Source organism: Theobroma cacao, chromosome 4, assembly GCF_053813885.1.
Source record: "Theobroma cacao isolate CCN51 chromosome 4, ASM5381388v1, whole genome shotgun sequence".
In the NCBI taxonomy this organism is placed as follows: Eukaryota; Viridiplantae; Streptophyta; class Magnoliopsida; order Malvales; family Malvaceae; genus Theobroma; species Theobroma cacao.
In genome coordinates this window covers 2,719,033-2,740,941 of record NC_142642.1, presented here as the reverse complement: position 1 = coordinate 2,740,941, position 21,909 = coordinate 2,719,033, and the positions used below count along the sequence as shown (strand labels likewise).

Sequence of the window (21,909 nt, the reverse complement as noted above, 5' to 3'; positions counted from 1 at the left end):
GGCAAAAAAAAAAAAAAAATAGTGATTTCTACTGAATTTTCTCATTGTTATCTTCAATTTTGTTTTTCTTTCTGTTGATCTTAAATGCTTTCCTCTGTAATGAATGGCAGATTCCTCAAGTGAAAGCCTAACTTGCTAATTTTACCCATAGGGACCCCATGAGTAAAAGACAAGTACTGTCCTTTTTTGACCAAACAATGAAAGTGTGGGGATTAGACAACAAGAAACCCGGTTTTTACAGCCTCAAAAACAGTAAAGAAAGAAACACAAGTTGAGGAGTTTTTCCTGAAAATTCGCCAGGTTTAACTTCAAACTTAAAACACTACCACAAATTCTTTGCTCACGGTCAGAAGGACCCGAGTCTTTCATTAATGCAGCCCCCCACCCTCTCCATGGCCACTGGCCTATGAGTAGATAAAGGAAAGGACTTTTTTAACCATACAGATTGAGGTTCATGTCCGTACAATCTTTTCCTCTCCCTTTTAACACGTGCGGACGTGTGGTATGACGTGCAGGGGAGGGTGAGTTCCCAGCCCCTGCGGTGTTGGGAGTTGACCAAAGGGCAGAACCTTTTGGAACTTTTGAGGAGGTCGGTGCGGTGGTGCTTTGGGGGAGGCACCTCCCATGGGACTCCTCTAAAAAAGGCTTGTTCTTTTGGGTTTTACCTTTGGCGTGAGATTCCTTGATTCTTTTTGCCATAACACTAGTAGTTGTTGATGGAAAAACAACACTTCTCATCCTGTCTCACTGATGCAGCTGATAACATCCACGTCCCCATAAATCTTCATCCCATACTTTGAGCTTCATTTACTTGTCTTTATTGGTCCCAAATACTTCTTAACAATGCAAACCATTGTTCTAGTCCATCATTCTTTCTTCTTTAACCCTCTTTAATCATATGTGAGAGTGATTAACTTGGCATGCTCCAAATTGAAATTTCAAAGAACTTTCAAACACTGACTTAGAGTGACAGTGTTGCAGAATCATTATATATTTATTAGAGTGTGTTGCGGCAGTATTTATAAACTTAGGGCTCCTATCTTATCCATCCCATTTGAGATTTCATAACATTCTTTTTCACCCTGTAACGCGCCAGTTGCGACTCAAGTCATTTTGTCTACTCCATTCATCGAAATGTTTGGTGTGATATTGGAATAGAGTTTGAGTAAATTCGGATATCATTTTATCATGAAACCATTATCTTCTTTCTAAAAAATTAAATTATTAAAGTGTACAGCATCTACACTTATAAGCTTAAAACCCTTCTCTTATTTATTCCTTTATTTGACATAAAATTCTATAAAGATGCGAAAGTAAACCCTAAACTTAGCAATGGTTCCATTCTCACAAAATCAAAACTGTGGACTAATAGCAAAAGGGAATGGTATTTTGGACCTAGAGTTTTGAGATATGAATGCTTCCCACATTCCCTTATTCCCTTCTTATGATGTAAAATAAGTTAGGGAACAGTCATTTTGATTTCGGCTTTGATAATGTGATGATTCCCAACTTTAGATTGAGTTGGCCCACATTTAGACTAGCTCACCTTTAGAACTTCCAAAAGACAAAGGGAATGACCTTATTATGCTGACATTATAATAATAATAAAATAAATAAAAATGTTATATTTAATACATTATGAGCACACTATCTATATTATCAATAAATCAAATATTATCACTTTGTTAATAAAAAATACTTATAATTTTAAAAAATTTTATTTTGAAAGAATTTTTACATTTTTAACTTTATACGTTTATGAGATATTGTTAATTAGTCGCAATTGATAGTGTATAATATTATATAGTGTTAATTAGGCATAGAATATAAAGTAATAATTAAATATAAACTAAGGATATAAGGAAACTTTGAAAGAAGTTGAGGGAAATGGCAGGGTGGAATGTTATGTTAGCCCCATCAATACACCACCTTTTGTTTGACATGGAGCTAATGCATCAATACACCACCATTTGTTTGACATTGAGCTAATGCATGCATGCATGCAGGTATCATCACCCTTTGCATGGAATTTGCCAGCAAACAAATGGGCCAATATTGGGGGAATCACTTTAGATTCCATCTATCCATAAAACAGAAAGGGTTAAGATAAATGTACTGAAATGATAAGACAACTTTCTAACCCAATTAAATGAAAAATAGAAAAAATAATGAAAAAAGGGAATTTGTCACCATGATTTTTAGGAAAGCATTGTTTGGCCCAAAACTCAATCCAATGGGCTTTCAACCTGTTTTAGTGGGAATGATTGACCCAAATAGACATGGATCGGATATCAATTCAAGGTTTCCCAAAGTTTTATCATTCCAACCCAAAAAAAAAAAAAAATCAAAAGAAAAAAAAGAAGGGAACATGTCATCGTTTCGCCCAAACCTCAAGAAAATGGGCTTTCAACATGTTTTGTTGGGAAAGATTGACCCAAATGGATGCAAATTAGATACCAATTCAAGTCTTTAAAAAAAAAAATATATCTAAAATAATTTTTAAATTATTTAAAAAAATTTAAATAAGCCTTTATATTTTTATTATGTTTAATAAAATTATTATATTTTTATTTTAATATAAATAAGTCCTTATATATTTATCTTGAGTTAAATAAGTTCTTATAATTAGTGATTAACTTACTTAAATTATCATTTATTATTTTACGTTGCGTGGCGTTGATGTGACATGTTAATATATCATAATTGATGATGATGTGATATATTAAAATATTATAATTAATGATAACGTGACATATTAATTTAATATAATAATATAATCATATAATATTTTTTACCCTCTACATCAATGTCATGTCAATATTATATGAATATAAAATGATAAGTGGTATTTTGATTAATAACAATTAGTTAATAATTAATTATAAAAATTTATTTGATCTAAAATAAAAATATAAGAGCTTAATTGAATGCAATAAAAGAATAAAAACTTATTCAAATTTTCTTAAATAGTTTAAGAACTTCTTTGAGCATAATAATAATAATAATAATAATAATAATTGTTCAAATCTTTAAGGTTTCACAAAGCTTTTTCATTTTAACAAAATGAGTTTTATGCAACATTTGAGTGGATTTCTTATATGAAATTCATATTTTTTATTAAAAATCTAATTAGATAAATAACTATTATAGTATATAAAAATTGATTCAAAATAATATTTTTACTAAATTATTGCCATGATTCTATATATTTCATTAAAGTACTGGTGAAATATAATAGGAGCATTAAAAATGCTTCAAATTACTTGAATTTTCCTTTATACTGTCTATTTGCCTTCTCAATTTAAAATTTGTTTAGCATTACGTTGAACTGTGTTTGATAACGAGCATGATGTCAAACAATGCACAAAATTTCAATTAAAAATTACGATTGTGGTAAATCTTGCTCTCAATTGCTATTTTTTAATTGTAACCTCTTATCTCAATTGCAAATTCAAATTGAGTTTTATAAATTTTAATTTTTGATTTTCTAATTTAATTCAATGATTTAATTTGGAATTGCAAAATTATTTTTCTTCAAAAAGTAGTAGTAGTTGGAATTAAGAGCAAGAATTAGGGATACAAAAATGCTTTCAAATTACTTGAATTTTCATTTACATTGTCTATTTATTTATCAAGTCGTCTCTTAATTTAGAATTTGTTGGCATCACTATTAAATTGTGTTTGATAATAAGTGTAAAGTCATATCTTTAGGGAAAGTATCATGTGTGTTAATTTTTTTGCTAATTTTGATTCAATACTGTCCGTTGGGAAAGACTTCCTTGAATAATCCTTCGATAAATTTGTGTCAATTACTTATTTAGGATATGTTAGACTCTCCTGCTCTAAGCTCTTAAACCAAGCCTTTTCTGGTTTTTATGTACAAAAAAAAAAAAAATAATGCACAAAATTTCAATTGTGATGAATTTTGCCCTAGAACACAAATTTTAATCCTAATCGTTGATTACAACTGCAGTATCATATTGGGTTTTATAAATTTTAATTTTTAATTTTTTATATAATTCAGTGATTTTGGGAAAATAAAATTTTTTTCTTAAAAAATTAATGACATGTTTGGTTCCATTCTCCTTATTATTATTACTTTTTTAAATCATGTTTGATTCCTAAAATGATAATTTTCGAAAAATGATTATTTTTCAATTCTATTCCATTTTAGGAATCATTCACGACATAATAACGGTAGGAATTAGAAATAAAAATAAAGATTTTTCAATAGTAAAGAAAAATAGAATTAGGGATTTTCCAACAATTTATTGTCCATTGTTCTAATAATTACCTGCACACAGCACCCTTAATCTTACTACTCTATTAAATAGGAAACTTTTTCTGAAATTACTAAACGGAAGCCCACGTGCAGTTTCTTTCCGTGTCATGTACTTCCGCTTTTCTAACCTTATGGGCTTGTCACCAACGCGTTCAATTTCCCCGCCTTAAATTTTGGTCAAAGTGTGATTGGAAAGCATCAAATCCCCTACTATCCAACTTTCCATGCTCTCCCTCACTAACAAGTAACAACCCGCCACGTAAATGACAAATTCTTTGGATCCTAAACGTTTGCAGGACCATTGGAGAAGTGTAGTGGAGTGAAGAAAATATTGGAACGGAAGATCAAAACTCGATCTTCTTACAATGTCCTAAACTGACTATTTACTGACAGATTCGGCTCGAAATGTCACTTTTGTTTTCTCGACTCGGCAACAAAACAAAAACCAAAAAAGTTTTTTTTTTGTTAAAAATAAAAAAGAAAAAAAAGGGAAACAAGAAAATAAAGCTAACAAAATTACTTTTAGAAAAAGGGAAAAAAGGAAAGTTTGAAGATCGGGGTCTAATTCGGGGTTCTTTTGGAAAATATAATAAAATCTTTGAATCTGTAAAGTGTTGCTAATGTAAAACCCTGAAGATAAAAGAGCTCGCGATTCATTTTCATCTATTTTTTTAAAGGCATTTTAATTTTTTTATTTTGTTGTGAATTGGGTTTTTGTTTTGGGGTTTTTTTGTCCTGAATTTTGAATCTCTTTATTTATTTATTTAATTTAAAAAAGTTTGAGTGCTGGAGTGGAGTGAGGTGTGCTTTTAGAATTTGTTACTTTTTCTTGCATTTTCCAGGTGAACCAAAGGGGATGGTTTTGTTTGTTTGAGTTTCTCTATTCAAATTTTTCTTGCTTTCTTCTTGGTAACCGAAACTGGGTATTGATTGATTTTATTTTTTTGTTGGGTTTTGTGGTTGCAGGAAGAGGGAAAGACTGTATTTAGTGGTGAATTTGAGAGTGGTTTGGATTGTTTTTTATTTGTTTGAATTTGGTGGAAAAGTTTGGAGAATTCAAATGCTGGAGGAAGACTTGGTAGAACTTAAGCTCCGATTGTATGATGGATCGGATATCGGTCCATTTTGACACTCACCTACCTCAACTGTTGCTATGCTCAAGGAAAGACTGGTTGCTGAGTGGTCTAAAGGTCAATGCTTCCACTTTCTCCATACAAAAAAAAAAATAAAAATTCAAGTTGTTTGTTTCCATTGAATTTGGTTTCTATTGCATATGGCATTGTAATTGTAGAATTATCTCTAAGTTTGCGTTTTCGTTCCACTTTAGGCAATGTCTCATGGCCAGTTTCTCATGACTAAGATTTGCTGTTTGCCTTTTTGTTGGTTCTAGGGATGCATAAATTGGTTTCATTATTCCTCTTACCTTAGTTAGGGTATCATTGAATGATGCTTTAGTGTTTGGGACCTAATAAGCCGAAAGCCTCGTTTTCGAGAGTGGGTCTCACCATTCACCAAGTCGTTTAGCTTTGCAAGGAAAAATTTGATGAACTTGTTTATCTCAAATACCTTAGCTCACCACCATCGACCTTGAGCAAACCTCACGATCTAGTGGTTACGACATATAGGACAGAAATCAGCAATGTTTTCTTGACCCTATGCCCAAGAAAACAATAGTTTTTCTTCCCATTATTCAAGAGAAAATATATTATTATACAATGAATCAAATTTTAGTATTGACCTTATCCTAACTCACACTTTTCTTGGCATTTATCTTGACTTTTTGTTCCCTTTCTTGCATGGCATCACGTAAAAGAAAAGCAATATCCAAGATTGGAATGATAAGGAAAGCTTGGAAAGAGGGGAAAAAAAAACATACATGTCAAATAGGAAGAAAAAAGATGATTAATCAGCATCGCCATGCAGAAGCAGCAAGAATTGCTCTATCTTGCCACCCCAAAAGCAAGCAACCTTTATCTTCAGTTAATCGGTAACCATCACAGGAATATAAACCGAGCAAAATCTTTGATTGGGTCACTGCATTTGCACTTAAGGGCACCCCTTTAAACCCTTTTCCTTCCATTAATTTCCTCCATTTCTCCAGCCTCTCATGCCTGGCTGTCCTCTCACTCCCTTCACAAGCCACTATGTTTCTTATCTCTGGTGCAAATATGTACTGCTCAACTTTTGCTCTTTGAGCAGAATCTGGAGAAAAAGTGGCATCCAATGAGTCAAATATTGCTGAATAGTAGTGCAATGCCTCGAGGAAACGGCCTAAGAAGTAAGGGCCATTATGGCTTGCTTCTTGTTCAACAAGGGTTACAATGTTAGGAGCTTGATCACGTATCATTGCCAATAGGTTTCCAAGGCAATTACCAGGGACTCGGTGGAGCCTATTAACAGCATTAACGGCTAGAGCCTCACCAACTCTCCTGTTGAACATATGAGGTTTTATATCTTCAAGTTGCTCGCCAATTGGGTGGAATTCAAATGGGATGTGGAGAGAGTGAGCTAGTTCTGTTAAGCATCTGCCTGTCTCTTTGATGTATTCTAGAGAGGGTCCAACTCCTGTTATTCTAAGAAAAGGAGCTCCATTAGGTCGGGCAGCTAGAGCTTGCATGAAAGCTGGCCATTGATAGCCTTGAAGGATATCTAAGTCAATGACATGAACACGTTCTTCAGCTTCAAAGGCCTCAAAAATGGCTTGATTAGCAGTGAAATGTGCAAATTTTATGTATGGACAAGCTTGGTAAACAATTTGGTAAATCTTGAGGACTTCTAAGGAGTTTGATGGGAAAGGAGCAAATGGTTTTGGAGCATTGGAAGTGCCAGGATTTGTGGTTATGGTTGCGGCAAGCCTTGCACTAAGGGCTTCGGTGAAGCAAGAGGCAACTCTTTGCATGGAATCACCAAGAGGAGTTACCACTCGATTCAGATGGTGTATATATTTTCTTGCTAACAGGTAATCTTCTTTGGCCACTACTTCAGCACATGCAAGGAGGAGATGCACCAATTGAAGCCCACTATCTTGCTCCTGTAAAGGCAAATTAGATTAGAATTAAAATTTCTAGCAAAACTAAAGAGAATTTGTTTAATTATATGTGAAAACTTTCATGCATCATCTCTTTTTCTTCCCTTTCTATTTTGTGGATGGTCTTTTTCTTTATAAAAGTGCAAAAGGGAATCCTCTTGAATAATCAATGAATGGAAAAAGGAAACCAGGGCAAGAGATCAGAATACCTGCTCAGGGCTAATAGGAATAGGAACCATGAAGGTATGGCCAAGGTTCTGGTGTTGCTGTTGCTGTTGTGTTGGTGCTGGTTGTTGTTTCTCTAGTTGTTTCTCTTGCTGTAGTTGTTGAGATAACGGTGGTCTTGAGACAGAGTTTACCGGATAGTGTTGCTCTTGGGTCAATTGCGAGCATCCCGCTGACGATGACGTTTCACTCGCAGACCCACAAAACCTTGAAGAATTTGGGATTGGTATGCAGTCTAGCATTGCAGGAGCCGTGCTTGGCATTTCAAACATGTTATTTGAAGTTCCCATACCTGAAATTCTTGTTGTTGGGTACTCTCCATAACCATCTTTCTGATAATCATCTAGAAATTCTTCTATAGCAGGCAATGAAAGGCTCTCAACCTGCATAAACTGATTGTTAGGTGAGTTAAAGACTTTGTGGAGCGGGCTTTGCCCTTTCCCTTTGTGGGTGCTGCTAAATGACCCAAGCTGAGATGAAAATCGAGGTGGAGAACACCCTGACAGGCTCTGCCCTTGCATTGCCTGAACATTACCAAAACTATAGCTTGATATTTGTGGAGATGGTAAGTTCCTCACTGGAGATAAGATCATGGCATCAGAATCAAAATAATCAGAGAAAAAAGTTTCCCACGCAGAACTGTCCGGGGACTGCACCTCAACATCATCCAACTCAAACTTGACTACTGGGAAATTGAGACTGGGTGGGGTTAGGTTATTTTGCTCCAAAACGGAAGATGGAGCAGTTTTCTTAGACTCAGCAATTGACTCGTATGAATTCTCACTCTTGATGGAACCCATGCTGCCACAAAGAGAATTCATCATGTTTACTTTACTTTGATCAGCAATACTTTTTCCAAACACCCAAAAACCCCCCAAAAAACAAAAAGGGGGTCTGTGTTTGTTTTCAAGAACCAAGCCCTCTCAAAAGAAGTAGCTAGTTTTCCAAACCTGCTCTCTCATAAGTTGTTGTTCAACTAATAGCTTGATAGAGTCTGTTAATGTTAATGAGAAAGAAGCTAGAGAGAGTTTTCCTCTCTTCTTATTTCAAAAGGGATTTGTCTTATTGTCTTGGAAAGAGAATGGGATTAGAGACAAATTTTTAAGCTGGATTCATGTGATTGGAGGGTTTTGATTAGTAATCTCCTCTACTAAGTCTAAACTTTAGCTGGATTTTTCTAGGGGTTTAATTTGTCCTTTGGGGATTCTCCTTGGAAGATTACAAGACAAACTCTTAGTTGGCAGTGATTGGGATCCACTTTTCCCTTGGGCGGACCCATCTCAGAAAAGTTTATTAAACAATAATTAGACCCTTTCTTGGTGTGAAATGTTTAGTAGATTATCACTAGGATTTGAATACATAGGGAATGATAAGAGGGGCGGGGGGTGGAGACTGGACAGAAGAGAAGGGGAGAAACTGAAGAAGAAGAAAGAAGAATAGTTTTGAAGCAGAGAAATGGGGCCTCTGGAAACATGACAAATTATGTGAAAAGGACTTGGAACAATGCATAATCTTGGGAAAAGGACTTGAAAAGAATTGAATACATGACAAAGGGATCATGATGCTCTTGCATTGTGATGAGCCAAAAATTGTTATTTTAACACGATCGAGGATGTCATTGCCGATGCCACTTAGCTGCTTTCATCCATTGTAATAGTGAAATGATGTTGATCTCTTTTGTCAAACAATGAAAAAGTTACATTGCATCTTCAACCAAAAATCAATAAAAAATGTTACGATGATAACAGTAAAACATTGGTTTAATGATTTTTGCTTTAGGTGTTGACAATTTGAGGTTCAGCGATCACTCATTGCTACAATAACAATACCTTTAGCCATATATTTTTATAAAGAAAAAGTTTTAACTAGCCATGGTCTAAGGGTAGGTGAAGAGTATTGTAGGAAATGAAAAAGTTTTAAGAGTAAATTACATCCATGGCCATTAAACTTTCACAAGATTTCTTTGAGGAAAGAAAAGGGCACAATGAGGCGAATTTTTGTTGACATATTAGTTCAAGTGGTAACTATGTTAAGTTTTGGTCGATTATTTGTATGAAATTTCTTATGATTATCGGATTTGATATATTTTATAAATTTCAAGAACTTAATTGAGATAAATTAAAATTCAATGACTAAAACGAAAATTTTGTGAAAGTTTAGTGATCATTAGTGTAATTTAGACAAAGTTTGAGTCCTAAACTTAGTGACATTGTTGGTAATAATAAGCAAATTCGAAGGGAAAAATAGATGGAGTGGAGTGAGGAGGTGGGATAGTGAAGAGGGGGAGAAAGGACAAGTAAGGAGACATAGGCAAGGTCGTCGGATGTGGCGTCGGTGGCGCCGCCTACTCGTTGGACTTGCCAAAGGAATGAAGCGCTTGTCCCAAACCATCTTCTTTCTTAGGCGGCACCTCTCTCTGTCTCTCTCTCTCTCTTTCATTTTCATATAAACAAATACAAAGCCCAACATGCTTGTCCTTACGTACCATTTTCATGCCCCTAAAAATGTTTGCCTCTTGACATGGAAACATTTCTACTTTGTGAGTCTGTCCAATCAGAATCATCTAAACTAATTTCTTCTCCTCTTTTCTTTTGCATTTGTCATCTCCTGCCTAAATTGGTCTTGCCATGGAAATTCCATCTTCTTTTCCATTAAAACCATCGTTTCATCATCGTCCAAATCGTAGGTTAACAATGTTGAAGCAAAAACATAAACTTCCCATTTTTTCTCTTCTTTTCCTGACCACGAAATCATGGTCAACAATGTTTTTATATATCATCTGGCATATGCCTAAATGAAGCATTAATTAATTTAACCCTTTGGGAGGCAAAACTTTATTAACTTAAAACCTCCCTCTGATCAGCTAACTGCTAACATATACAGCTGATCTATCTAAATTTAAAAAGATTACTGATGATAAAAGTCTATATAATTTCTTAACGTTATTCAAACAACCCTCTCGCAACCGTAACATTATTATTGCTTTTATAATTTAGGTCTTAATTAATCGAAAGTAGCTGTTAATTAATTATAGTAATTGTACATATTAGACATTAAATCAGTATTATTTTATTAGATTACGATATTGTGAGTGATACAATAAAATTAAAATATTATCGGTGATACAATTAGATTATGATACTATTAGTTTTGTACAAAATATATCTCATTCATCTTTGTATAATTCACACAATTCAAAATACAAGATTTCTCTTATCATAACAACAAGTGTATATTATAATTTAAAAAATAATCATACTAATTTAGTTTATAAACTGTACAATTATAATAATTAAGTTAACAACCGCAGATTAATTCATTTTGTTGAGCATATCACACCATAATTTTGTTTCAAGACCAAGTCTTAATTCCTTTTTAATGGCTGGAAAGAGGTGATGGTAAATTTGTGTGTTGCAAAGTAATTAATTAAACCTCACAGAGATGACAATGAAACTTGTTTTATCGCTTGTTTCGACCTGCTAAAACAAAGCCATTGGCTCTACTAACGTAAGGGCATAATCCCTAGAGCAAACAAAGTTTTCCAACGAAACGGTAGAAGCAAAAGCCAAAAGGCAAACTAGTCTCCATGGACTATCTGTAAGCTGAAGAAAGGATTATGGCCAGGTCAAAGCACTGCTTTAAAACTTTTGTTCGGCATATTAGTATAAATTAAATCCAATCTCAAAATCTCTCCATATCTTGATAGACAATGATATATCACAAAGTCAACAAATGTTCATTCAACATTTGGCTCACGCCCCTCCAATCTAATTAATATGCCGTTTCTTATAGTCTATTTGAGTCTGTCATGTTTGTTTAACCTCATGATTTCACCTTTTGCTTCGAGTAGATTTAAATGAAATTCACTCATCCTATAAGATAGAATTATGAAAAATAGTTAACTTGATAAAAATAACATTCAATATAAAGTTAATTATTTTTATTCAATTTTTGTCATGATTTGATAAAAATACTCTTAAAATCTTTTTAAACAAATTAAATGTTTCAAATTTTTCTCTTGTTTACTGTGATCTCTGTTCTGCTTATCTCTTGCCATCTCGCTATATCATCATCAATCTACAGACTAAAAAACATGATATGGCAAGTAAAAACATGTTTTTGGGTTTATTGATTTACATTCACAAAACCTTCTCTTTGTCTATCTCTCATCATTTCGCCATATTATCATCGATCTATAGATCAAAAAGTATGGTATAGCGAGTAATAATATATTCTTGAGTTTATTGGTGTTGAGTTTTTCAGTGATTCAACTCTGGTAAAACATGCCTTGGTATGACTTGTAATAATATGTTTTTTTACATTTTTGCATGTAATAACATTTTTTTAACATGGCGTGTAATAATATTTTTTCAACATATGTGCTTGAATATAAAAAGATTTCATTAAGGGTAATTTTGTTCAAAATTTTTTCTCTTTGATTAAAAATAGTTAAAATTAAAAAAAAAAGGAGTTATTCTCGAAAGCACCTTTATTTTTGAAGACTAAAAAAATTTATCCCAATGTAATTTAATGCTGGTTAAGTTTAAGACAATAAGTTTAAGGCGATAAGTTTAAGGCTCAAATGATAAACTCACAGGCCCATGGGTACTATATTATTTAGTTGGTATTCAACTATTCATCAAAGGAAATTAGGATGAAATCGACAGCCACAGGCCCATAGTAAGGTTCCTCAAAATGATAATAAAAGAAACTCACATAAGTTATATACTTTTTTCTCAGCTACTAAGGTATTTTCATTAATAATCTGCCCAAGAAAGCAAGGGTACAGTAAATTGTTCCTACTACAACTAGAGTATATCTATCTGGTGCACATACATGACACCACCTAACAAAACATATCTGGTACGAAGAGTACCACCATTCAATTCTAAGCTAAGCTTTACAATATTAAAACATTGTGACCTAAAAGTATTCATAAAGAAAATTGCTAGTGAGAGCTACCATCATGCTTTGAACATAGACTCCCAATTAAAACCATGTTTAGCAAGCATGTCTGCAAATGAGTTCCCATCTCACATATGATCTTTTCATTTATTATCAATTGATTTTAAATTAAATATAATGTTACTTTCCCTAATTTTAACAGATCCGACGAGCTTTAATTATAATTGAGTTTGTTTAAAATCAGAAGAAATTGGTCCAACTAAACTACGGTTTTCATAGATAAAATCTTTGAAATATTCCGAAGACAAATTTGATCTCAATTTTCCATATGAAGATGTTTACATTTATTTTTGGGTAAAATATCCCACACCCTTAAGTTTTATCGAAATTTCAAATGAGTTTATTAGTTTTCGAAATAAATATTCCGTCTCAAAAAGGTAAACATCATTAACTGAGATTATGAAAAGACTAAAATATTTTTTTTCTTTATTCATTAAAAAATTATTATTTTATTTTTTGTGAAAAAAATAAAAAAATATATATCTATGCTACCCAGGGAAGGGGAGCATCGATCGGTGCTCATTTATTTTTCTAAATTAATAAAAATTATATATGAATAGTTTTTAAAATTAATAAAAGATAAAATTATTATTTCAATATTATCATTTCATCAAATTAACGAAAGTATTAACGGTTGACTAACCGTTAGACTTATGTATCAAACGAAAGATTTTTTTTAGGATAGGAATGTCTATTTTAAAAATTAATGAATTTATTTAAAATTTTGATTAAATCTTAAAAGTGGAGGTTTTTTACTTTTTATTTTTTTGTACTCAATATCATAAAATAATCGTCCATTAGGTGAAATTCGTGAGGATCTAAAAATGTGGAAGTCCCTTTAACGGACAGGCTGTTGGTTCACATGTTGCTACAAGACATACTATATAATCTGTGTAAGTACCAAGGGTTCGCCAAGTCGATTAGTTTGAACTTTGAACACTAGCCGCCAAGACACCAACTCTCTTGATTTAGCACAAATTTAGTTGCAATTCCGAGGAACTTTTTGAGTTGAAAGGTGAAAATTCATAAATACAATGATCCCATTTCTGTCTTGGTCTCCAAAACCCAAAAAAAAAAAAAAACATTTCCCATCATCATCTCATCTGCCATGCCGATACCTATAGCACTCTAGCAACTATAAATACGCAGTCCATTGCCATGTGATAGCATTGCACTCTCTCACAGCTTGAGCATGAGCCAAATGTCACCAGGCACCAGCTCATTTACCTCGTTCACGGGTATCCAGTGCCTTCCATCAGGCAATTGGCAAGGCCAAGAAGGAAACCCGAGTTAGCCAATAATTGCACCTGAAAAATTACCCGGCAGCTTCTTTTGGTTTCCATAATTCTATATAGAGCCTAAGCTGAATTACCTGCCCCAATAATGGGGGTTACTACTTCACTAAAACAGGCAACAAGTCAACAGAAGAATTCCAGCTTCAACCAGGAAAGAGAAACAGAGAAAAAAGGTGGAAGGTTAGCTGACAATTACCTCAAAAAAAAAAAAAAAACCTTTCTTTGGTATGTATTCAGTTTCCAAGTTCAACAGATTCATGATATTGCAAGTAGTGGGGTGTGTTTTTTTTCCAAGTAACTTTGATGGAACTTTATCCTCACCAGTTCTTCAGAAGAGCACGTGAATAACTTTATTGCATTACCTTTAAAGCTTTTCTTAAATGGCTGATTCATCTAGACAACCAAGACTGCATGCATGAGTAGTAAGCAATAAATTCAGAGTTAATGGCTTAATCTATTGAGTTTTTGTTGAAGCTTAGCAGCAAATGCATCCTTTGCCCTCCCCAATCTGTTAAGCATGAAAGAGAGTCTGCTTATGTTTTAAGTAATGTCTCAGGTTACACTGCAGGAGTTGCAAAAATACATTGTGTTATTGCATAGATTCAAACAGCAACCAAAATTTCCTGAATTAGGGGAATGTTCCAATCTGCCAACTAGGGGCTTTAAGTACATGCTAATTTTGAGCTAGTGATTTAAGCTTATTGCAAACTCAGGCCTTCAAATCAAGCCCCACATGAATGTGACAAATGAAGCCACTAACCCTCGTAAAGAAGCTACTCCCCTTCTCTCTCCTACCCATCAAGTCCACATGTTGCCAAAATACATTCACATGTCTGTGTTTTCTTGTGAAAAGGGATAAATTTTCCTCCACTTTTGCATACAGTTGGATCTCCACCAACTCTTACCACCCTCTATCCACGCTACAAAACTCATCATCAAACACATGATAATGCTTTGTATGCTACTCATTTAAACCAACCATTCATAGTGAAAGTTATGAGAAAGTTTGTCTGTCATCTCCCAAATTTTGCTGCCATGAACCCAATAATTCTCTTTGTTCTTTCTTCTCTGTTGATCAAGGCATTATCTTTGAAACCTGAGCCAGCAAAAAATAATGCCCAGATCACTGTGATGGGGCTTGTTTATTGTGACATTTGCTCCACAAACAGCTTCTCCAGGCACAGCTACTTCTTACCAGGTAAAGTATCTCAAACAACCTATTCTTATTCCAAGTTTTGTTGTATTACTGTCTGGATGTTTCATAACAAATTAAAATGAAAGTACTGTTTCTCATTGTTCAATATTGCCTAACCAGGTGCAGAGGTTCAAATAGACTGCAACTTCAGGGCATTTGTTCCCAGAACAAGAGAACAGATATCATTCTCAGTCAACAGAACTACTGACAAACATGGAGTTTACAGGTTGGAAATACCATCAGTTGATGGGATCGCATGTGCGGAGGCAGCCATTGCATCATCCTGCCAAGCAAGCTTAGTTGGGAGCTCATCTACTTCATGCAACATTCCTGGTTACGGAAGCACAACGGATCAGATAGCAATCAAATCCAGACACCCCAATCTCTGCATCTACAGCCTAAATCCATTGAATTTCAGACCATCAAAAAGAGATGCTTCCTTGTGTGGGAATTAAAGCAAGACTTCACTAGTTATACTTATTTACCACCTTAAAGCATCTATATGATTTCCTTTTTGCTACTTTTCCAATTATCTCTTTTCCTTAACACACTAATCCCAGTTATTGAAGATAGATCCCAATCTCCCCATCCTCATCTATCCTACGAAGGTTCTTTCCATTTCTCAGTCTGCACATAATACAAGAAATGAGGAACCCTTAAACATCCTTTTGCCTATGGCCTTCCAGCCTTACTTGGTGCTCCGTAAAGAAGAACAAAGGGCCACGTTCTACTAAGTATTTTCCATCCTTGCATTTCTTTTTTATTGTTTGTATCAGCACATTCAATTGTGCCCAAGAGACTTTTGTGCATATGGGGTCCAGCTCAAGCATGTGGACATACATGATTTACCATATTTTATCCTGATTGGTCTTTAGTTACAATGTATGAAATGTGTGAATGAAGTGATTAAAGACATCAACAGCCTTTTGAAATCTGAAAAGCTAAACAAATTTGCCCAGACTGCATCACTCCAACCCAACCATGTAATTCTTTTTATTATCACAAAAAGATGAGAAAGTGAGGAAGGATCAATGAGATCATAAGAGAGGAAAACTTTTTATTGCACAGTTACAGATAGCTTCCAACTTGCAAAGAGGTGGCAGAGGCCAGAAATTTAGGGCAGCTTCAATTTAAGATTGGTCTATAGATACAAAGCCAACATGCCAAAAAAAAAAAAAAATTCTGATTCTGCTTGACAATGGCATGAACTGCAGCATGATTAAGCTCAAAATATGAAGATGCTCTTAAAATCACAAACTTCTCCTACTTTTACCCCAATACCCTCAATTGTCATGTCAATGTTCCTTATGAAATCATCGTAAGGTCCTTTCAAGCAGAAGATAGCAATATTCCACTGAAGTGTTGGCCAATCACAATCCAGCTCCCAGTTCCCCCTGAAACACTTCTACAGTACCATCTAACTCAGATGCTTATAGTTGTTTGTTTACTTGGAGCATTAAGAAGATGTCTGGAGAAAGAAAGAAAGAAAAAGGGAAAAAACTGAGAAATCTGCGGGCATGAGTTGTTATTCTCCAAAATTTTTGCTGCCTCTTAATTCCACCGTTATGATTCCATCAAAAGATCAGAGTTGTAGTCCTAATAAATCATTGGAACATACTCTCTAAAATATGCCTAATTTCACTGGTGTTGGAGTCGATGACGCTAAGGACTGAAAAAGTCATAACCTCTTGATAGCCAAATAAGAGCCCAGCAGTGGCCATACTCTACATATCAGATTTAAGGTTATTGGATAATCCCAGTCAGTGCCTTTATGCAAAATCCCCTAGGATGCATGCAAGTCCAAAGAAAAAGACACCGAAATATTTCATCAAAGAAATATCTCTAAATCCCACATGTTTTGAGTGTAAGTTATCAGTGTAAAGCAACAACATATCTCCATCTTGTGGACCACCAGTTCTTTGCCACAGCAGAAGAAAGCATATGAGCACTGCACATGCCATGTGAACGTCATCTGACTCCTCCTACAGACAGCGATCGTCCATTGCCATTCTTAAGGTGGAGGACCGATGAAATTCCAGATGCTTTATCATAGACAAGATCACAATTTAGACTGCTGCAAAAGGCAAAAGCTCGAATAGAAATTCTTTTGTCTCTATTTGGTGTCTTCTTTGGTGTCCTTTTCATAATTTAATGTTACACATCCCATAAACTTTTCATACTAAGATAAAAGTTTTTGGACGTGTAAAATTATAGACAAAGATACTGAGCGGGTTGGAGAATTTCTATTAGCACCAGTAACCTCTTCTTGTGCAACTACTCCTAGCATTTTCAGGTTACTTTCACTTTCTCACTTATCCATTCAATTTCTGCATCTTATTACGCATTTGGGACGAGATGGAAACTTATATTTCACAACAAAATATTTGAGCAGAGTATGGAATTGAAGCTTTAATGCAAACTAACTGAAACAGATAAATCAATGCCCTTCCAAAACTATCAAGCCCAGTTCAGAACAAATGGTCAAAAAATCTGGTTTCCACAAGTGCATTGTTCCTAGCAACTAGCAGGCCTTAATCTAATGCCCTTTTAGCATCTCCAAATGTAAAATACTACCAAAGAAACACTGATTTAGATCAGATCATGCTTAGGACAAACTTGCTAACTCTGTAACTCCTAGGCATCAATTCCTATGTTAAAATTGAAATCAAATCTTATTACTGGGACTAAAAATTGACTTTTTGCTAAAGAAAGAAAAAAAACAGAAGAAATCAATACTGAATTTTGGTTGTGAGAGAGAGGAATTTGCCATACAAGTAGAATTATTATTTTTGTTGGTACTTCCATACTAGAAGTAATTATGTTTGTATACCTCGAAAGCAAAATGAATCTAAATTTTTTGTGCCAGAAGATAGGCAAACCCCTAATGCTACTCTATGAATGTAAGAGCTGTTGATATATTTTTGGTTTCTATCTCCCCATCCAGAGCTGTACCACTGCAAAAAGATAACCTAGACTAAGTAGTTATCAGTGGTTAGTACCTATATGTTTCCACTAGGATAGGCTGTTCCTTGTAGCTGACATGATGGAAATAGTCCAACCAATATTTCTTGATGGACTCTCCTGGACCCCATTTTGTCCTTTTGGAGGTGCTTCCGAGCTGATGCGAAAATTGGGTTCTTACTTTATTGCATAACAAAAGGCAATAAACAACAATGCTTTTAGGAGGCAAATGAAACATCCTTTCTCCTTTTTAGGTGAACAAACTTCTGCTTCTGTGTCATGTATTTGTTTCTGTCTACATGCTGTGGCTTTGCTTTTGTATAATAAAGGATGGAAAACTTTTTCCATTCTCAACCACTTAATCTGCAATGTCCTTCTGTCCTTCTTCTGCAGGTTATTCAGGATGTATATGCAAACAAAGACTTTTGTTTTGAATAAAGAATGAAATGTAAGACATAACATTAGATTTTAAATCAAAGATACATAATTTCTGGGCAATACAAGTTCGAATTGATGTGCCTCCAGCTTTATAAAAATCCCCATTTATAGATAAATTAAAAGAAAAACGAAAAACGAATAACCACCCCACACAGCAGAAATTTTCACCTTTGATATTCCTTTTACCCTGTACCAACTTTACTTGGTACTTGGTCATGGCATAATCTATCTTTTTCTGATCAGATGTCTACGGAAGAACGTAGCATACCACAAAGAGAATTGAACTAGAACAGTGAAATAGAAGACAGAGTATAACAGCATCCCACATATAATTTCTTGTTATCTAAATCTGCATCTGTTCTTGGAAGACCTTCATGGAAGAAGCTGGCAATCCTAAAAGAACATTTATGCTTTTCCTCTCTTTGCCATGAGACAGGAACAAGATCACTTCCTTCTCTGGCAATGCAACTGGCCCTGATAGAACAGGCTCTCCCCATCCGAAATCTGTAGTGTGGAAAGATAGCCTAGACCATGTAGTGATCAGCAGAGTGGATGACAAAGAAGGCCTAGCTCTAGTGACCTCGAAGTAATCTATGGCTGATCTCATGTAACCATCTGTAACCATCTTAATTGCATCCTGAATCAGGCCCACGGCATGTGAAAATGGCTTGTCCAATAGCTCACCTGCTTGGCATATGGAATTTGTCAACACAATGCCATTGCCGAAGTAACCATTTGGTAGAGGCGGATTGAACTTAGGCCTGCCGTCAACAGCGAAGAGAAGCTTTGTTTGTTGGTCAGACAGCATATTAAGTGCCTTGGTCCGAGCCCTCCAGACGAATGCTGAAAGAGCTTCAAAAGTAGTACATTTTTCAAGAACCCCATCTTCCATAGCTTTTCTCTTTAGGCTTTCAAGCTTCTCAGGCTCAAAACAGAAAGATCTATAGAGCATTTCATCTTTGTAGAGATCACCAGTTCTGGACCTGTCCTCTATCTCAGCAAATTCCTGATGCAGGTATTCTATCTTAGGTGGGCTTCGGGCTTTCAGAATGGCTCTATCCGAGAATGGAGGGATAGTCAGCGGCAAGCCTCGGGCTGTTTCACCCCATGAGTTGACAAATTCCATAGCACCAATGCCATCAAACATGCAATGGTTCATGCACAGGCCAAGGACAAATCCTCCACATTGGAATTTAGTCACCTGGAAAATAAATTGTATCATTCAGATATACAAATAAATTAGATCTGTCCAACACTGCTTCATGATATTCATGAACATTACCTGTCTAGATCATTATTTTTCATGATATTCTGGTTGATAAAAGCTTGATGGTTATCATGCAAAGAAGTAAATTTTCACAGAGAAAATATTCAATGTTGACTGTAAAGCGAAATAGATTAAACTTCTAATCTATATACCTAGGATAGCAATACTAATACTTCAGCACACTTACTACAAAAAAAAAAAAAAAAGAAAAAAGAATAAAATGTTTCTGTAGAAGTTTGAAATACCTGAGCCACTAGAGGTGGAATCTCTAGTATGTTTTTTGCACCAGGAATGTCATAAACCAGCTTCCCAAGAGTCTCAGGATCCGGCTTTGTTATGTCTCCAATCTCCTCCATCTTACAGTTTGCTTCAGCTTCAACAAACACAGCCCCTTCCCCGTTGCAATCCACAATTAGTTTACCCTCTGAGCTGATTGTAAGCCGCCCAGCAAGGGGATAGTAATGAACAAGAACCTTTCTCAATGCATCTTTGACCACTTCACCAGCATTTTCATTCCCTTTCTCATCTGACTTAAAGCAATATATGGTGCGAACGATCACAGCAATATTCTGATCAAGATTAGAGAGAAAGTATAGACCCTTTTCTGTCTCTTCGGCAGGACAAACCAGGGTTGGCCCTCCTTGCTTCACACTAAGCTGAGACACGTTTCCATTGGACTTTTCCATTATAGCAGAACCTTCAATAACTTCTGCAACCTGAATCATAAATAAGAAATGAGATGATATATAACCTGAGAAACAAAACTAAAAAAAAAAAAGTTGGTACATATCTAATGCGTATAAATGCAGAATTTATTGATTCCGAAAACACGAACCATGTGAAATACTGAAAAAGAGATATGGGAAAGTTTTCTGGTAAGGTCTGAAGGCAGGGAATTGCAGTGACCAAAAGTTGATAACTATGAAAACAATGATGGCACTAGCTAGCTCGATGCCTGTCACAAATTTGTAATGGTCTGATAGAACCTGGTTGATATATAAGGAAAGTTATAGACCCCCGACTCCCTTCTATAAATAAATGAAAATGACATGAAAGGACAAGTGGCAATGCTCCATTGGAGTCGGCACATGCTAAAAATATGAATAATATGGAGAAATGAAGAAGTGTCAAAGTTTTTTGTTTCTTGGAATGAAGATTTGGTTTTGGTCCATATGGGTTGGGGTAGGCCACTGGTCATGGGACCTAACGCACCAGCCGAAGGAGTCTGGCGTGTGCAAGGAGAGCCTGACTGGGCTTTGGTTGGTGGGGGTTGGCATCCCAATTTGTATCTTATTTTTTGTATCCTTAATTTCTCCACTCGGATCTTGTTCTTTTTTCTGATGAAACTTAATTTCTGATTTTCATTAGAAGTATTAGGTTGCCTGCTTATTCATTGCTGATGGAGCCATTATTATGTCTTAGTGTCTGTCTGTCTATCTGTCATGACTAACTTCTTTTTGCAGAAAACTTTTAATCATTTGCAGATATGGGGTAAACCGGCAAGGCATGGGAGTTATCTGATAGACATCCACTTTCTGTGATAAGTATTCATAATTTTGTTGGCGACAATGGGGAATCCTGGGTGGAAAACATCATGGCATTGTATCGTGATGAGATTCTTCAATGGCTGCATACATTCTTAAATCAGTCTTCCAAAAAGTCATCTCAAATCTTAGGTGTTCAAAATGTTTGTTTATGCATTATTTTGATGGATTAGTTATAGCTTAACTACTTCAATAGAATCTTCCAAATGAAAGATGGTCAATTTAGGAACAAGATTTTCTTGGACAAGCAATACTTTAATAGATCGATGTTAGCTTGTTAGTTTAATCAAGTCTTTGTTTGATGGAAACGGGTCAAGTAAGCGAAACGAAAAAGTAGAGCATTGTGTTTTTTGGACACCAAATTCGTTGGGGATGTTGCAATCAATCCCGGGTGAATTATCATTAGATCAACAAGAAATCCTAAACTTTGAATACCTGCCTTTTTCTTGCCATTTACGGGCACTGAACCAAAAGTTGACTTCAATTGTTGGGAAGAAAAATGGTGAGGAGGTGCTTCAAAGCTGAGAACAAATCAATATACAGATTTCAGGGAATAGAGTTTTTCTGTCTTATTTGATTCTTGCTAAACTAGACACGTGACATAAAATTATAACAGAAGAGACACCAAACAAACCTTTTCTTAGAATATTTCCTCCATTATTATAGTTGTTATATAAAGTTCATCCACCGGGGTAGAGGCTCATCGGGG

At 35.1% G+C, this 21,909-nt stretch overlaps 3 protein-coding genes and 1 long non-coding RNA gene across 5 annotated transcripts; 2 read left to right on the top strand and 2 right to left on the bottom strand.

Moving 5' to 3' along the window:
* Window positions 1–4,782: 4,782 nt before the first annotated feature.
* LOC18601064 (uncharacterized) lies at window positions 4,783–5,641 on the top strand. Its single transcript, XR_001927557.2, has 2 exons — window positions 4,783–5,124; window positions 5,249–5,641. It is a non-coding gene; the product is annotated as an uncharacterized LOC18601064 (long non-coding RNA).
* Window positions 5,642–6,037: 396 nt separating this feature from the next.
* Window positions 6,038–8,499, bottom strand: LOC18601063 (GRAS family protein RAM1-like). Its single transcript, XM_018118962.2, has 2 exons — window positions 7,520–8,499; window positions 6,038–7,313 (listed from the first exon to the last, which is right to left on the bottom strand). Exons 1-2 carry the CDS (start codon window positions 8,357–8,359, stop codon window positions 6,189–6,191), a joined length of 1,965 nt encoding a protein of 654 aa, XP_017974451.2. The 5' UTR covers window positions 8,360–8,499; the 3' UTR covers window positions 6,038–6,188.
* Window positions 8,500–14,520: 6,021 nt separating this feature from the next.
* On the top strand, window positions 14,521–15,951 carry LOC108661763 (Pollen Ole e 1 allergen and extensin family protein). Its single transcript, XM_018119667.2, has 2 exons — window positions 14,521–14,993; window positions 15,111–15,951. The coding sequence occupies exons 1-2, from the start codon at window positions 14,792–14,794 to the stop codon at window positions 15,443–15,445; spliced, it is 537 nt and encodes a 178-aa protein (XP_017975156.1). The 5' UTR covers window positions 14,521–14,791; the 3' UTR covers window positions 15,446–15,951.
* Window positions 15,952–18,477: 2,526 nt separating this feature from the next.
* RWP1 (HXXXD-type acyl-transferase family protein) lies at window positions 18,478–20,627 on the bottom strand. 2 transcript variants are annotated; one of them, XM_018119618.2, is made up of 3 exons: window positions 20,492–20,627; window positions 19,902–20,372; window positions 18,478–19,590 (listed from the first exon to the last, which is right to left on the bottom strand). In XM_018119618.2, the coding sequence occupies exons 1-3, from the start codon at window positions 20,492–20,494 to the stop codon at window positions 18,733–18,735; spliced, it is 1,332 nt and encodes a 443-aa protein (XP_017975107.1). In that variant the 5' UTR covers window positions 20,495–20,627; the 3' UTR covers window positions 18,478–18,732. The 2 variants fall into 2 exon arrangements, with proteins under 2 accessions (XP_017975107.1, XP_088661774.1); XM_088805648.1 differs by lacking the exon at window positions 20,492–20,627 and having other exon boundaries at window positions 19,902–20,381.
* Window positions 20,628–21,909: the final 1,282 nt, after the last annotated feature.

What these genes read in the sequence shown, in the direction of transcription:
- LOC18601063 (XM_018118962.2), bottom strand. Translation starts at nt 8,359, where the DNA reads ATGATGAATTCTCTTTGTGGCAGCATGGGTTCCATCAAGAGTGAGAAT. An exon ending in TTCCTATTAGCCCTGAGCAG is followed by an intron (nt 7,314 to 7,519) that starts GTATTCTGATCT and finishes TTGCCTTTACAG; the next exon opens with GAGCAAGATAGTGGGCTTCA.
- LOC108661763 (XM_018119667.2), top strand. Translation starts at nt 14,792, where the DNA reads ATGAGAAAGTTTGTCTGTCATCTCCCAAATTTTGCTGCCATGAACCCA. An exon ending in GCACAGCTACTTCTTACCAG is followed by an intron (nt 14,994 to 15,110) that starts GTAAAGTATCTC and finishes TTGCCTAACCAG; the next exon opens with GTGCAGAGGTTCAAATAGAC.
- RWP1 (XM_088805648.1), bottom strand. Translation starts at nt 20,381, where the DNA reads ATGATTCAGGTTGCAGAAGTTATTGAAGGTTCTGCTATAATGGAAAAG. An exon ending in TTCCACCTCTAGTGGCTCAG is followed by an intron (nt 19,591 to 19,901) that starts GTATTTCAAACT and finishes TTTATTTTCCAG; the next exon opens with GTGACTAAATTCCAATGTGG.